The sequence below is a fragment of the Knufia obscura genome (assembly GCF_036327395.1).
Source record: "Knufia obscura strain CCFEE 5817 isolate CBS 148926 chromosome Unknown scaffold_6, whole genome shotgun sequence".
NCBI classification, from domain to species: Eukaryota; Fungi; Ascomycota; class Eurotiomycetes; order Chaetothyriales; family Trichomeriaceae; genus Knufia; species Knufia obscura.
Genome location: NW_027042692.1, coordinates 1,493,623 through 1,507,643, shown reverse-complemented (window position 1 = coordinate 1,507,643; position 14,021 = coordinate 1,493,623). Strand labels below are relative to the sequence as shown.

The 14,021-nt window shown below is 50.8% G+C and overlaps 5 protein-coding genes across 5 annotated transcripts; 4 read left to right on the top strand and 1 right to left on the bottom strand.

The window, feature by feature from the left end:
• Positions 1-1,041: 1,041 nt before the first annotated feature.
• PMZ80_006047 (uncharacterized protein) lies at positions 1,042-3,747 on the top strand (the record flags this gene model as incomplete). The annotated part of the gene is made up of 1 exon (XM_064874462.1): positions 1,042-3,747. One exon carries the CDS (start codon positions 1,042-1,044, stop codon positions 3,745-3,747), a length of 2,706 nt encoding a protein of 901 aa, XP_064730184.1.
• A 1,393-nt stretch (positions 3,748-5,140) lies between these two features.
• PMZ80_006046 (uncharacterized protein) lies at positions 5,141-6,003 on the top strand (the record flags this gene model as incomplete). Its single annotated transcript, XM_064874461.1, has 2 exons — positions 5,141-5,867; positions 5,924-6,003. 2 exons carry the CDS (start codon positions 5,141-5,143, stop codon positions 6,001-6,003), a joined length of 807 nt encoding a protein of 268 aa, XP_064730183.1.
• A 911-nt stretch (positions 6,004-6,914) lies between these two features.
• PMZ80_006045 (uncharacterized protein) lies at positions 6,915-7,844 on the top strand (the record flags this gene model as incomplete). Its single annotated transcript, XM_064874460.1, has 1 exon — positions 6,915-7,844. One exon carries the CDS (start codon positions 6,915-6,917, stop codon positions 7,842-7,844), a length of 930 nt encoding a protein of 309 aa, XP_064730182.1.
• Positions 7,845-8,789: 945 nt separating this feature from the next.
• Positions 8,790-10,090, top strand: PMZ80_006044 (uncharacterized protein; the record flags this gene model as incomplete). Its single annotated transcript, XM_064874459.1, has 3 exons — positions 8,790-8,822; positions 8,881-9,970; positions 10,068-10,090. 3 exons carry the CDS (start codon positions 8,790-8,792, stop codon positions 10,088-10,090), a joined length of 1,146 nt encoding a protein of 381 aa, XP_064730181.1.
• Positions 10,091-10,186: 96 nt separating this feature from the next.
• On the bottom strand, positions 10,187-12,697 carry PMZ80_006043 (uncharacterized protein; the record flags this gene model as incomplete). Its single annotated transcript, XM_064874458.1, has 1 exon — positions 10,187-12,697. The coding sequence occupies one exon, from the start codon at positions 12,695-12,697 to the stop codon at positions 10,187-10,189; it is 2,511 nt and encodes an 836-aa protein (XP_064730180.1).
• Between the last annotated feature and the right edge of the window lie 1,324 nt (positions 12,698-14,021).

Sequence of the window (14,021 nt, the reverse complement as noted above, 5' to 3'; positions counted from 1 at the left end):
CCCACCACATCGCTTCGACATCCCCGTTGAAATGCCAGTGTGCATACAGGCAAGGTCTGAGTTCCGTACTCGTAGATCCAGAGCTCGCCTCTCCTCCGCTAGAAGTCCGCTTCTCCTCTAGACACAAAACTGGTTTCATGACTTTTCGTCCTCACAGAACGTTCAACAACAATAGCGTTACGTATCTTAGATGATGATTCATATGCAGATGGCATAGTACAATACGGCTGGTCCACCTGTGACAGATTGGGAGTACTCGTATTCGTAGCCATGTCTCATCGACTGATCGCGTGGAGTGACGCTCTGCCCGGAATCCAGCACACCGGTGAGCCGTGATTCGTCATGAAAGCCGCTGACATAGATCCGGTGGGCACCATTAGGCAGGTTTTCGGGACGCTATCGAAGCGACTTGTCCGTAGGCTGGTGACTAAGGCGCCTAGACGCCTAGGATGCTACGCTACCGCAACCGCTTATCCAGCCTCGCCGAAAGACAGCAAGCGAGCAAGCAGCATGGAAGTCACGTCTCCGCCAACTTTTGGGAAGATCTCAATTTGGGGGTTAGGATGCCCGTCCGTCACTGCCGTTGTAATCGTCGCCAGTATTGCTGACCGTCGTTACAATGTGTATGCTCGGCGTGTGCAATTGCTGTGCGTGACGTTCATATCTTCTTCTTCGTCGTCGCCATCACCAAGCATCGGTAACACGGCGAGTGATTCATCATCCCAGAAAGCGACAGCATCCACCTCTACTACGCAGCGGTCCCACCCGAAACCAGACCGTGTCGAAAGATTTTAGATCGTGGTCGGCGATCTTGCCTGCGATTTCTAACTGATACCGGCCTTTTGGTTCATGGACTCGTAGCACATTGCCTTTCAGCCAGGCAATTCCCGCAGCCATCCCCAGGGCTGGTGGCTGGAATAGTTTAGTTGATACATTTCCAGGACCAGGTCTCTATCTATTGCTTGCCCGACCTCCTCTGAACCATTCCCTGTCACACAGCAGCTCGCCAACTTTCCTGTTGCACACAGGACTGCTGCTGCGATGCGAGCTCCGACGCTGGTGTCGCTGTCAGGCTTCTATGCTATCCTCATCTCCCTCATCACTCTCAACATTCAGAGTTCAATAGCCGCCGACTACATATCATACACAAATAGCGATGGTGAAACACTTCAACTCGATACCAACAGAGAGCCGTCTCTGTATACTCGAGACTATGGCGACTGTCAGGGAGACTCTGTCATTACGGTCACTCGTTTCGATGCGGCATACTACAAGGACAACATGACAATTACATTTCATCTGGGAGGATACACTGCTGTAGCGAATGAGAGCGTGATGATGTACATTGGTGTCTACGCGTATGGCGAAAACAGGTTCAACCTGACCTTCGATCCTTGCTTTGCGAATATCCGCAGCATGTGCCCGATCAATGCTTCTGTGCCCATCGAAGGGAACGGCATCATTCCGATTGCACCAGCAGACGTGGCCGGAATCCCAGACATAGCTCTCTCGATACCTGACTTCGAAGGACAGGCAATCCTCCGTATCTTCGGCAATTCGACCCAGTCTCAAATCGCTTGCTACTCCGCAGTCCTCACGAACGGACATACCTTCTCCCACCCAGCGGCCGTTGGGTCGACCGTCGGAGTTTTCGTCGCAGTCGCCTTCATTTCGTCCATTGCGACTGCAATATACGGGCAAGGACTTCAAGAGACAAGGAAACACTATGCACATTCGCTGTCAATATTTGTGGTTTTCTCAGTGTTGCAGCATGTCTTCTATACCGGAGCTCTCTCAATGAATTTTCCCTCCGCGCTGCCGGCCTTCTGGAGCAATTTTGCGTGGGCTTCCGGCCTGATACACAGTGCGGCCATGCAAAACTCCATCAACCAGTTCGTTGGAAACGACAGAGGAAATATTAGCTCCCTGGGATCTGCAACGTCGGGTGAAACTGCTGTCAACCTCGGCGGAGGCTACTCACTTTCCTCTATCTACAAGCGTACTGTCGAAAAGAGGGACATCATCAATTCAACTTCAGGTTTTAGCTGGTATGGCAACGTAGTGGATCCTGGTCTGCCTCTACCTGGCAACTACTCAAGCTTCGCAGGAACCCTGGCTGAGCTGCATATTCCAGCCTCGAATGCATTCCTGACCGGACTGGTTTGGCTACTCATTCTTGTCGCGATAATGGTTGGATTCGTTGTGGTCCTCAAGACTTTACTTGAAATTCTTGCTGCCAGCAAGATCATGAAGACTGACCGATTGACATTCTTCAGAAGACACTGGATCTACTGCGCAGGTGTCGTTGTGCTAAGGTTATGCTTCATCGCATTCTTCATGATGACTTTCCTATCGCTATTTCAATTCACGATAGGAGGTGGCTCGGGCGTGTTGGCTATTGCGGGACTTGTATTCGCTTTATTCTTGATTGGAATGCTCGGTATCTCAGCGTATGCGCTTTGGTACAGGCTGAGCGGACAAAGACTTCGCAGCGATCGTGATCGTCTACAACTCAAGTCCAATTTGAGCTGGACTCGGGCATCTACAGTTGGCGCCGCAGAAGACCCTCGCAAAACTATTGCATCCTTGCCCTGGCGACATTTATACTTCAAGGATTCACTCGAGCGGCCTCATGTTCACGATGATGACGATTACCTAATCAAATTTGGGTGGCTTTCTGCGAGATTTCGACGAAGCAAGTGGTGGTTCTTTGCCGCATGGCTCATCTACGAATTTGGTCGAGCCTGTTTTTACGGTGCTGCTGCTGGGAGCCCTTTGACACAGGTGTTCGGTCTGTTGGCCTGGGAGATATTGTCACTCTTCGCCATAATCGTGATGAGGCCTTTCGAGAGCAACCGACTGAACATGCTTATGGTCTACTTCCTGGGTTTCAGCAAAGTCGCGTCAGTCGCTTTATGCTCAGCGTTCGATCCTCGATTCGGCCTCGAACGAATATTGACAACGGTTATTGGCATTGTCATCATAGTCATACAGGGTATCCTAATCATCTGCATGATGATTGCAGTGGTTGTTGGTGCTGTATCAAGCTGGATGTCCGTCCGACGACATAAAGAGAACTTCCATCCTACGAGCCTGGCAAACACAAGAACGAAGTATTTTGCCCATATCGAACAAAAGGCAACAGACAAACCGCTACTCAAACCTCAGCCTGTTCGACAACCATCTGCTTCAGAGGAACCGAAAGAACCATATTTCTCTGTCACAGATGTGCGCAGACAGACTAAGATCGAGGATGAAGATCCTCAGAATGAGAATAAGCTTGGGGCCGACGAAGATCTAAGGACCTCCGTCGATGCAAATAGAACACTCCAAAGCAGACCGCAGTCGAGGGCTCCTAGTATGAGATCTCGGAATAGTATATCGAATTTGCCATACGGGGCACGCAGACATAGGGCGAGTTGGAGCACGAAAGATTTCGCAAGCGCTGAATACGATCCTGAGCAAATACCATCTGGCATGCAATCACGGATGAGCATTGATAGTTTCAGAGATACCAACCGAGATTCAATAGGCACGCCAAGTCGCAAACGAGCGTCTTCTCTACGACAATCATGGACGAACGATCCTTCCTTGGTCGACATAGCGAATGCTCCCATCGACCATCCGTCAACCTCATACAGAAGCCGACATCGAGCAAGCCAGTCCATGTCACAGACACAACTTCAGTCCAGATACGTAGCAGAGGAGGAGCCGACTGAAATCCGGCCATCCACAGGAGCACACTAAACTTGCCCGACGTACAGGCCGTTACGATTCATGATTCATGAAAGCATTGTTGCATTTTGGTGCGTTGGTGGATGGATTGTACTGAGAAGCAGGATCTTAAGAGCGAGCATTGGGAGGTCACGCGTCTTAGCGATACGGGTATTGGACATAATGTATTAAATAGATATCACGTTGATACGGGCATATACACAGGTCGTAGGTATACCTGCCGAAGAGCAGAATTATATGTTCAGATTGTCTATAACCTAGGGCGATATTCAGCGCCTCAACTGCAGGAATGCGACTTCAGGACGCAGCACCTTGCCCTGGGAGTGCTTTCTGTCGCTCTTCGTTGTGATCGGTGATTCTCCATCTGCGCGATAGCCTCGTCGCTAAAGGTGGTGTTAAATGGCCGCTCCATACCACAGTTACTTGGCGCCGGATCATCAATTCCTTGTTCTCCACCGTTGCTGCCAATCATGACGTCCCCGGTGTGCCAACTTACGATGATGGATCATAATCAATCTGATTGGTTAACCACGATCGAGCACAAACAAAGAGGTCATTACTCAAACGACCCGCCCAGTCCCCGTACCATGAAGCGTGTTGTGTCCCGGAAAGCTATGATGCAAGGATGCAAACAGCTAGACATCATGATAAACAGACCTCATATACAAACGACAACCTAGGATCATCAGACCCAAGGGATGGTATGCCAGCCCCTTACCCTATCCAATAGATATCCATCATTATTTATTTCTCGACCATCGCATTTCTAGTTCTGTGTACAAAAAGGTCCAAAAGACCTTTTGAATCCAGAAGTTTTAAAACACTACAATTAAAGATCGTTCTACTGCATTGAGGAGCTGCGGCGGAAAACTCTCACGACGTCACCACTTCCACCCAGCCTCCCTTAATTAGTGCAACATGCAGGACTACAACGATGTTGAGTACTTTCCCTCACAAGATGAAGGAAGTCTAGGCAGACATGAAAGCACTGTCTTAGGCTACCACAACCCCAATACCTACCACTCTGTTAATCACGTATCGGAAGCGAACAGCGTCAGTCTTACGGTAGAGCTAGGATTCTATATCTTCTACATCAGTTTCGATACATCCTGCTTCCCCAGTAGTGGATCGCTCTTTGAGCCATTGAGTCGACAAGCCCGGAGTTTGCGACGTTGGCGCTGCGAGGGCTTCTTCTTGCTTGCCTGGCTACTACACGTCTGTCTCGTCTGGGCTTTGCGTGCCCTTGAAGCATCGGAAGGTGGTGTTGCTTGTACCAAGAACACAGGCTGAACGTCTCGACATCCTGGACTGCAAACAATCACTAGCTACCTCGATCAGCATCAGCCAGCATCGTTGGGGGTGTTTACAAGCACATTGAACTAACCCGTCAACAATAAGAAGAAATATGGCGGAGGATCCCTCATCTGCGTCAGCTTCAGCACCATATCAATCAGGTAACAAGAACGATCAGCAAAGAAGCTACGATGCTGTCAAATCCGCGCTCTTGAACCACGAGCATGTCTTCTACTCCCCGCCAACATCACCACACAAGCTTCTAATCGTTCAGTCACAATCTCAGACGCAGCAACAGCAGCGAGGTGAGAGTCGCCCTTCAAATGATCTCCCAACAATAGCTTCGCTCTCTATCCATCCTGTTCTTGAAAGCCTACTACACCTCTTGAACTGTGACCTACCATCAGCACATTTTCTGTGCAGGCATGCGGAGGTCGAACCGAAATACGAATTTATGTATGTGCACGGCATTCTGCATCGCATTGAAGGAGACGTCGACAATACACGAGCCTGGTATGGAGATGTAAAAGATACCGAAGCATTCCAGCATACATGGGGCGAGGAAGCAGGGAAAGGTGCACCAGAGATCGCATCTAAAGGCTCGGAGCACTTCCTGGACCGGCTGGAGCGCTACCGTGACCGAAGCAAAAGCCGGCAAGGTACCGGCGGCCGGGAGCAAGACGTAGACAAGCTGAACCCGAAGGACGTGAAAGACTGGGCTAAGGAGGAAGAACTGCTCAGGGAGACGAGTCTATGGGAGTTCAAGAAGGTATTGCAATTCTGCGAGAACAAATTCGGCCTTGGTGAGTTGAAGAATGCCAGTGAGGCATTTCTTGGAAGTAAGTTGAACACTACCGGAATTGTTGTGGAAGAAAATGCTAACCGTGCGGAACAGAAATGGAGAGCGGTGACGAGGAGTACGCGAAGGTTGCCCAGAACATGGTTACTGGTGGTGAAGGTTGGAGGACGTTTTAAAGGATGGCAACAATGATACGCGTGGGCATGGAACCGACATTGGGTGCCGGTCAAGGCTCCGTGGACGATGTCTGTGGTCATGTCGATGTATCGAAGCATGACCTCAAGCTCACGGGTGTTTGTGACTGTTGGAGCGCAGAGGAATAGCTTTGCGAATCTTCAGATTAAAAGCAAGAAGCTCTCGAAGACTTCCAGTCCATTTGCTCGATATCGGATTCGTGTTATGATTCTACTACAACTGAGTGCAGCTCAGACTTTCATGCATAACCGTAGCCACATGGTTGCGCTAGCTGGCTTCTTGCTCCGCTCGAGAAGCTCAGACTTCGACCTCATTCCTCCCTTGTCTCTTCGCACTCTCAGGCTTGATACGAAGCAGCAGTAGGATTCCTGCCCTTGTGGCCTATGTGATCCGCCATTTGAATGCTGCTGTGTGCCAGCACTGAGCCTCGCGGTTTCTGGCTCTTGACAGCTGCTTAACATAGATTAGTACATCTGCCACGTCGCTAACCACTCCATGAAGGCTTTTTGCCGACCAACGATGCAAAAATCTGGTTGAGGGTACCTGGTCATCACCAAAGACGAACGGCAGCAGCGTGTTGTCTATCTGAGTTTCGCGTTTTCACTCATTGGCTATTTATAGACGCTCTTTATTCTCTTGAAACGCACACGTTCCAGTCTTGACTCTCTTTGCCCAAGCAGCACGGTTCTTGGTCGACCGAGATGCTCAGCTGGCTGAGTGTCTGTGAAACAACCTACAGAAGTGCAAGCTGCAGAGCATGACTACCTTCACTCTTTTTGAATTGAACAACACGAGCAACCACAGCAACGGCAAAACCATAACGAACTGACGTACACCAACACGATACTTGAGCCCAAGACATTGAATACATAGCTGCGCGTCGAACACGGCCATGCCCTCACCACCACCAACTCACGAACCAATCCTCACAGTCTCCAGAAGCGGCAAAGTAACGCTTCCAAACGAGTACGCCCTCGTCCGCAAAGGAAACGTCTACATTACCAAGAACTGCCGCAAGCTCACACAAGAGGCTGGTCAAACAGTCTACACCATTCAGTCGGCCACTAAAACATCGATCGGCATCGCTGTCCCAACATCCATCTATGCCCAGGTACAGAAACTCAACGACGAAACATCCGCCGACCGTGCCGCAGCAGTCGCCAAGAAAGATGCTACCGTGAAGGACGCATTTGAGGTAGAGCTGCTGCGTCTGTTCCCGAAGACTCCCATTGCGAACGTTGATCTTATCGTCAGGCATACGCTGAAGAAGCGCTCGGGCCGGGTCGGTCGGACCACGAAGTTGGACTTGGACAAAGTTGTCATTCTGGCCGTTCGAGCACATATCAGGCACAAATTGACGGAATATGATGCGTTGTTGCGTAGCGGAGTAGACAGGGAACAAGCGAGGAAGGACGTTCAGCGGACCATCGATGATGTTGCGAGAGAGTGGCGTGGAGTGAAGAAGGTGGTAACGAAACCGCAGAACAAGGTCGTGCTCAAGGCGAAGGAGGTGGCCAAGACGAAGCCAAAGAAGATGATACCGAAAGTTATTACGACTAAGGTCGAGAAGAAACAGGTGTTGAAGAAAACTAAACCGTCCACTATCAACAAGGCAAAGCGGGGCCAGGGCGTAGAACTCGCCTCGAGAGCTGAAGAGGCTGCATTCAAGCTTGCCGGCACGATGCTGCAGGGACCACGAACGACCAGTGCCACCAGTGCTACACAGCCACCACGCCGAAGGAGCCTCAGAATCGAAGAACTCCAGTCAGCTCAAGCATCTGAGGACATCTGGGACATAGACGACCTGATGGATCTCGACTAAGGCCACGAGGCCCACGACTCGGATATCGTAGTTCAGAAATACTGGAGGGACGCAGTTGGATAGTAGTATACTAGCAAACTCGCATCAGGATCACCACTACCAGTTGCTGAATAAGAACGTGTCTCTCATGCTCGTCTTCCTGTCTTTCATTGATTCGTGACTAGACCAATGCGTTGAAATTGTGTTGGTGCACTTGATGCAAATAACAATTATGTATAAATTTATCCCGAGTTTCCTCAACCAGATAACGCACCAGACTCGCCCCTGTTTACGACCTTTCCAGTCAACATTATGCTATCACATGTCTATTCACAGATTGACAAGGACGTCGCAATTCACAGAGTACGATAGCACCGAAAACACAGATATCGTAGGCTACGTGATGGTCGTCAAGTCCTGGGGGTCTTATCTCTCGTAGGAGCTACAAAGCGGCGATGTCCGGGCTACAAAATCGTAAACTGGCGAGATTGACAGTCGACCTGGGGTGCATTTTTGGGCTTTTCACCTCCTTGCAGCACTTGTGTCAGCATAAAGCATTCCTGCGGTGATCTCCGTACCGACTCGACCATTGCACTCCTTCCCTTGTTCCGATCGATCCTCAATTCGTTTGTGCATTTGCAGGGAGTTAGCCGGTGGTAACTTTTTACAACGCGGAACAGCTGCCTCATTCGATGCCCTGGAATGGCACCAGCGAGCCAGATCCGTCCTAGCACAGCCGAGCCAGCTTGTTCATGCGCCATTATCGAGGACACCGAGGCCTTCACTGGACCTCGATTGCGGGGATACTTGGAGTACCCCAGGCAGGGTGTGGACATCGACGGTCGTGAGATCTGATAAGAATGGAGCCAGGACTCGATCTCGGGTCTTGATGGAATACCTTTGCTTTATTTGATGCGCTTCTCTCACAGGCCAGCACCAACCATTGACTCGTCCAGAACCGTCACCATGACAGAACCGGCAAAAATGCGCGTGAAGGAGGTTAGTCACCCTAGCCCACCTAAGACATACTCACACACAAACTGACACCCACTCACAGATCCGCATCTTCCCCATAAAATCCATCCGCGGCATGAGCCTCCCCTCCCACCGCGCCAGCGCAGTCGGCTTCGAACACGACCGAATCTTCATGCTCCAGCGCGTCAGCGACTCCAAGAACATGCACGTGCCTCACTTCCCATCCATGTGTCTCTTCACGACTGAGTTTGCGCCCAACAGCGAAGATCCAGATAAGGTACTTGTTAGGTTTGGACTGGATCATGTGTTTGATCAGCCTGAGAGGAAATTATCAGGGAATGAGGTGCTGGAGGTCCCCATAAGGCCCGATGTGGCGGGGTTGAAGAGTGTGGAGTATAAATTGCATACTAGTGTTGCGAGGGGGTATGTTATGCCTGATGAGATCTGCAGGTGGTTTAGCGAGAGGTTTGGGTTTGAGGTGCGGCTGAATTATGTTGGGTTGAATAAGAGGGAGGTATTGGGGAATCTGAATCCTAATGCGCCGAGGACGTGGGTTGGGGATCCGGATCCGAAGAAGGAGGCGGATAAGATGATGAGTCCGAGTGGTGGCGGATGGCTTGATGGGCTTAAGGCGGGTGTCGGGAATGTGTTGGGGACGGTGGCTAGTTATTCGGGGATTGATGCGTATAAGGGAGTTGATGATGGGTTGACGTTTACGGATCTTGCGGCGTTTTTGGTGGTGAATTATAAGTCGCATGTTGATGTTTCGGGGAGGGTGCAGACGGATATTGATGTTGAGAAGTTTCGGCCGAATATCGTGGTTGATGGGGTTGATGAGGAGTGTGGTGCTTGGTCTGAGGATTATTGGGGTGAGATTGCGATTGGGCCGGAGGAAAGGGGGACGAGGATAGCGTTTACGTCGAATTGTGCGAGGTGTGCGAGTGTTAATGTTGATTATGCGACTGGAAGGATGCATGAGGGTCCGGAGGGGCAGTTGTTGAAGTCTATGCAGGGTGATCGGAGGGTTGATCCTGGCTTCAAGTACAGTCCTATATTTGGCAGGTATGGGTTTTTATCACAGAAGAATGGGCAGAGACCGGAGAAGCCGATCACGATTAGAGTGGGCGATGAGGTGCAGATTACGAAGAGGAACGATAAGAGGACGCATTTCTGTAAGTTCAGATTCCTGTCTATTGACCTATCTATCGATGCGCCAATCCCCGGTCTTGCAACTGGTCATTCTAGAAGTCCTTGCTAACAATTTCGCAGACTGGCCTAATTTGGGCACTTAACACCTTGCTCGAACGCTCAATAAGACACGCTTGAACGTCGATAGATGCAAATTGTGTATAACCTTCACTTCCTTGTGCCATGTGCACTACTTCATCTCAAGAACACCCGTTCTTGTCGCCCGCCAGATCATCCATAACCTGAGATGACTCCATGCTTTCTTCTGCAGCTTTGTCCTCTGTCGTCGTTGGTTGATCTGAACCCATATTGCCAATTGTGACGGTGACCACCGGTCCGGCAGGCTTCGATTCAGTCGCTGGTGCTGGCTTGTCCGAAGGCTTGTTTTCTGCAGGCTTCTCAGTGGTAGCCCCTTGCTCACCGTCAACGCTCCCTTCAGGCGTTTGTTCGGAGTTGTGCTGTGCTTCTTGCAGCGGCGCCTTAGCAATATCATCCCGATCGAGTACAGGTCCTGCCGTCTCCTCATCCCCATCAGGATGCAGAACCTTCAGACCCATGTTCTGCTGTTTGCTGTAGACCCTTAGTCCAACAACACAGAAAGCGTTCCAAGGGTCGCGGTTGGGATCCTTATTGTTTTCTTCCTTGCTGCTCTCCTCATTCTTCTTCTCCTCGTTCTTTTCGTTGTCCTTTGGGTCGATCTCTGTTGCCTCTGGCTTGCGACATGTGTTTTGCTGACCCTTCTGGTGAGCCAGATCATACAGTGTGCCGATTTGCATGAGCTTCTCCTTCCGCCAGATGTTCTCGCGAATGACAGCCTCGACATCCTTGCGGTTGGTCTTTCGTGCTTCAGCCTTGAAGAGAACTGTGTAGCGACCCTTCTCAAGCTCAACTTCGACGTTGTTGCTTCTGACAAGCTCATAGTTCCTGGGTGATCGCGCAAAATACTCGTCTTCCTCATCGTCATCTCTCTGAATCCTGAACTGCAGGGTGTAGTCATACCTGCCTTGCAAACCTTGATAGTATCGATCGTCAAGCTGACTGATTACTATCACCGCTTCAGTGGTCTCCGGCACATCTATCTGGAACCGTGTCTGCTGATAATCAGTCGTATTCCACGGCACTTGTACGCTCGTCCACTGCTGCGCAACGTGCCACTCTGGTCCGAAGATGCGTGTCCTGTCGACGTACTTGTACTTCCGTAACATATCCTCGTAGCTGATCCAGAAGATACCATCGTCTCCGAACTTATGATTCAGACGCTCGAACCACTCGCTGTTCCACTCTTTGCTGCCATCTGACCACGGACCTGTCCATTCGGAACTTCCCCACGGATTCCGCATCTTGACCAGACGCTGTCCGTGGCCCTCGAAGGTGTCGAGGATGGCATAGGCGTGTTGGGAGACAATACCTTGTCGTCGCTCATTGCGGACGGATGTGGAGTGGGGAGCACGCCATTCGCGATAGGAGGCGGCCGCTGCACTGAAGACGAAGTCGCTGCCTATCTTGCGGAGCTCATCGTACCAAAATTTGTTCTTGTTGAGGATATTGGTTGTATAGATCTCTGTCGTCACACCTCCCGTGAGATCCTCGATTGCTTCGCCTGTTTGACCTCCGCTCAAAGCACCATAGGAGCCATGAGCTTTGGCTAGTGCCTTCTCGAGCAACGGAACCCACGTCTCGTTTTCGTTGCGGCATTGAGCGAAGTAAAGCGACTTCGAGCCCTTCTGGAACAGGTCATTGTAGGACTGTTCTTGGTCACGCTGTTGGACGCCGTACATGCCCAGCACAACATCACCGGACTCGTCGTAACTTGGTGCACGGAGATAGAGCTTGTCATCGATAATGCATTGATGCCAGTCTCCATCGCGGTAGAAGACGAAGCCATAGACACCTATGTCTACGTCTTGGATCACGCAAATGTCTTTGACGAATTTGTCGTTGCATGTGAGGATGCTGAAGGCGGCAAGAAGCCAGCAATCGCCTAGGCTTCCTTGGATGATGTCGTCGTAGGTTGCGCCTTCGGCAAAGAAGGTTGGGTTCTCAAAAATGTCGCAGACGCGTTTGACGTCCGTAGGAGTGGAGCGGTCGGAGACCTGATGTGATGAATTGGTAGTATTGTAAAGGCCATCGAGGCAGTCGCGGCGACGGGTGATCTTCAGATCGCGTTCTATGTCGAAATGTGTGTCTGTGTACTTTTTGTTGTGTGTTCGACACTCACGAATTATGCGTTTGACGTCACGGATGCAACGGGCTCGGGCCTCTGAGTAAGAGGTGGAAGCACGGTGAGATTTGTCGCCTGCTTGTTTCGAGGTTGCTGGTGTCGACTCTATGAGTGTGGTGGGCAGGATTCGGGTAATCTTTCCAAGGTATTCTGGTTCAAAGACATTCCAGAATTTCTCGAGCTTTTCTTGAGGGTGTGGGTCTGACTTCTTCGGTGGTGGTTTCGAGGTGTTACTATCTTCGAAAGTTATTTTTATCGTCTTGTTGCCTGTCGTAGGAATCTCATGAGCTGATGACACCGACTGTCGCCCATCGTTGCTTGGCGATGGTTCTCGTGTAATGTCGCGTGTAGGAACCTGAGAAAAGTCCCGTTCAGCGACACCATAAGGGGTTAATGGCAAAGCGCTCTGCACACTTGAGTTATTCAGCGGCTGGCTGTTGAAGTAATCGCGGTTTTCATCACGGGGCACTGGACGACCTCGATGCTCCATTGTTGGACTTTTGAAAACACCTTTCATAAGGCTAGTTATGCTGTCTGGGACCGAGCTTGATATTGCTGGAGAGCGATAGGTTTCACCCTCCACCCCAGGCTGGCCTCGGTAAACACCTTTGAGCATATTGCAGTCCATTTCCCAAACAAAGAGATGTTGGTGTTCTGCTATTGGACGGGAAGGAACAAAGGAAGTGCGGATCACGATCAACAGAACAAAGATATGCCGAGTGCGGTTCAAGCAAGAAATAGGTAATGCGAGAAGATGTTGGGAGTAGGCTGGCACCAGAAGGACGAGCAAGTCGACCGGTGCTGTTGGTCGTGGGAGGTGCCATGGGTGGCCCTCGAGCTTACATCGACCGTGCTAAGGTCTTTTGAGTTTCAGGCGCTGTTGTGCATCCTTGTCAAGCTCAATACTGCCTGAAGTATTGTGCTTGAGGCACAATCCGGGGACGATAATTCGTCGAGGGAAAGATAATCATCCATGAAGGCCCGTTGCGGTCAACGACTAGCCAAGGGGGATGCGGCCCTAGTGCAGTCGGTCCGGCATGGGGTGGCAGTCCAAAGGACCCTGCATAAAGCTTAATTTATTGTGGCTCCATGCGGACACCGCGGCAGCGGGATTGTGCCTGACCAGGCATTCAATCTGCCTTGTATCAGTGGTGACTCGCAATTGTTCTACTCTACGTACGGGAACGCATTGAGCAGTGTCTTGTGGGACCCCGGGTCGACTCACGCATTCTGATCAATGGTTCGTGCAGTGATCGTGTTACGGTGCGATGTAGTTGAGAGCAGTGAACATACGCACGGACTGGTGGCTTGAAGCAGATTATGTCCGGAAGCAGAGCCAACTGGACCGATTAGCAGAAAGCTGGAGGGTCTGATAGGTATTGATAAGCAACCTTGGCCTTTTCTTGAGAGCTGCCCGGCTGATCTCGGTTAGTTCCTTGAATACGAGTCTTGGGTCTGACAAAAGGATGCCGGCAGAGTCAGCCTCAGCACAAAGTCCTGCAGTCGACTATAAACCAAGCACAGGCGAGTGTGAAGATGCAGGCTGCCATTCCTATGCCACTATTAGAAATGAGCTTCGAAGGACGCCGGGCGAGCAGTAGTCTCTGGCAGTCTGCGCGACCTCGACGAGCCGTGATAGACAAAGGACATATTCGGGTTGAACTTGTTACTCCGTAGCTGCCTCTTTCACCGCCTGTTGAGCAGGATGAAAGGGATGCAGCGCCCGGAGCCGGCTGCTTGTGTGGCTTGTCCTTTCGTGGCAGCTTATCGTTCAGGCCTGATTGTTGCGCCTTCGGAACTCGTTTTGAGTCATT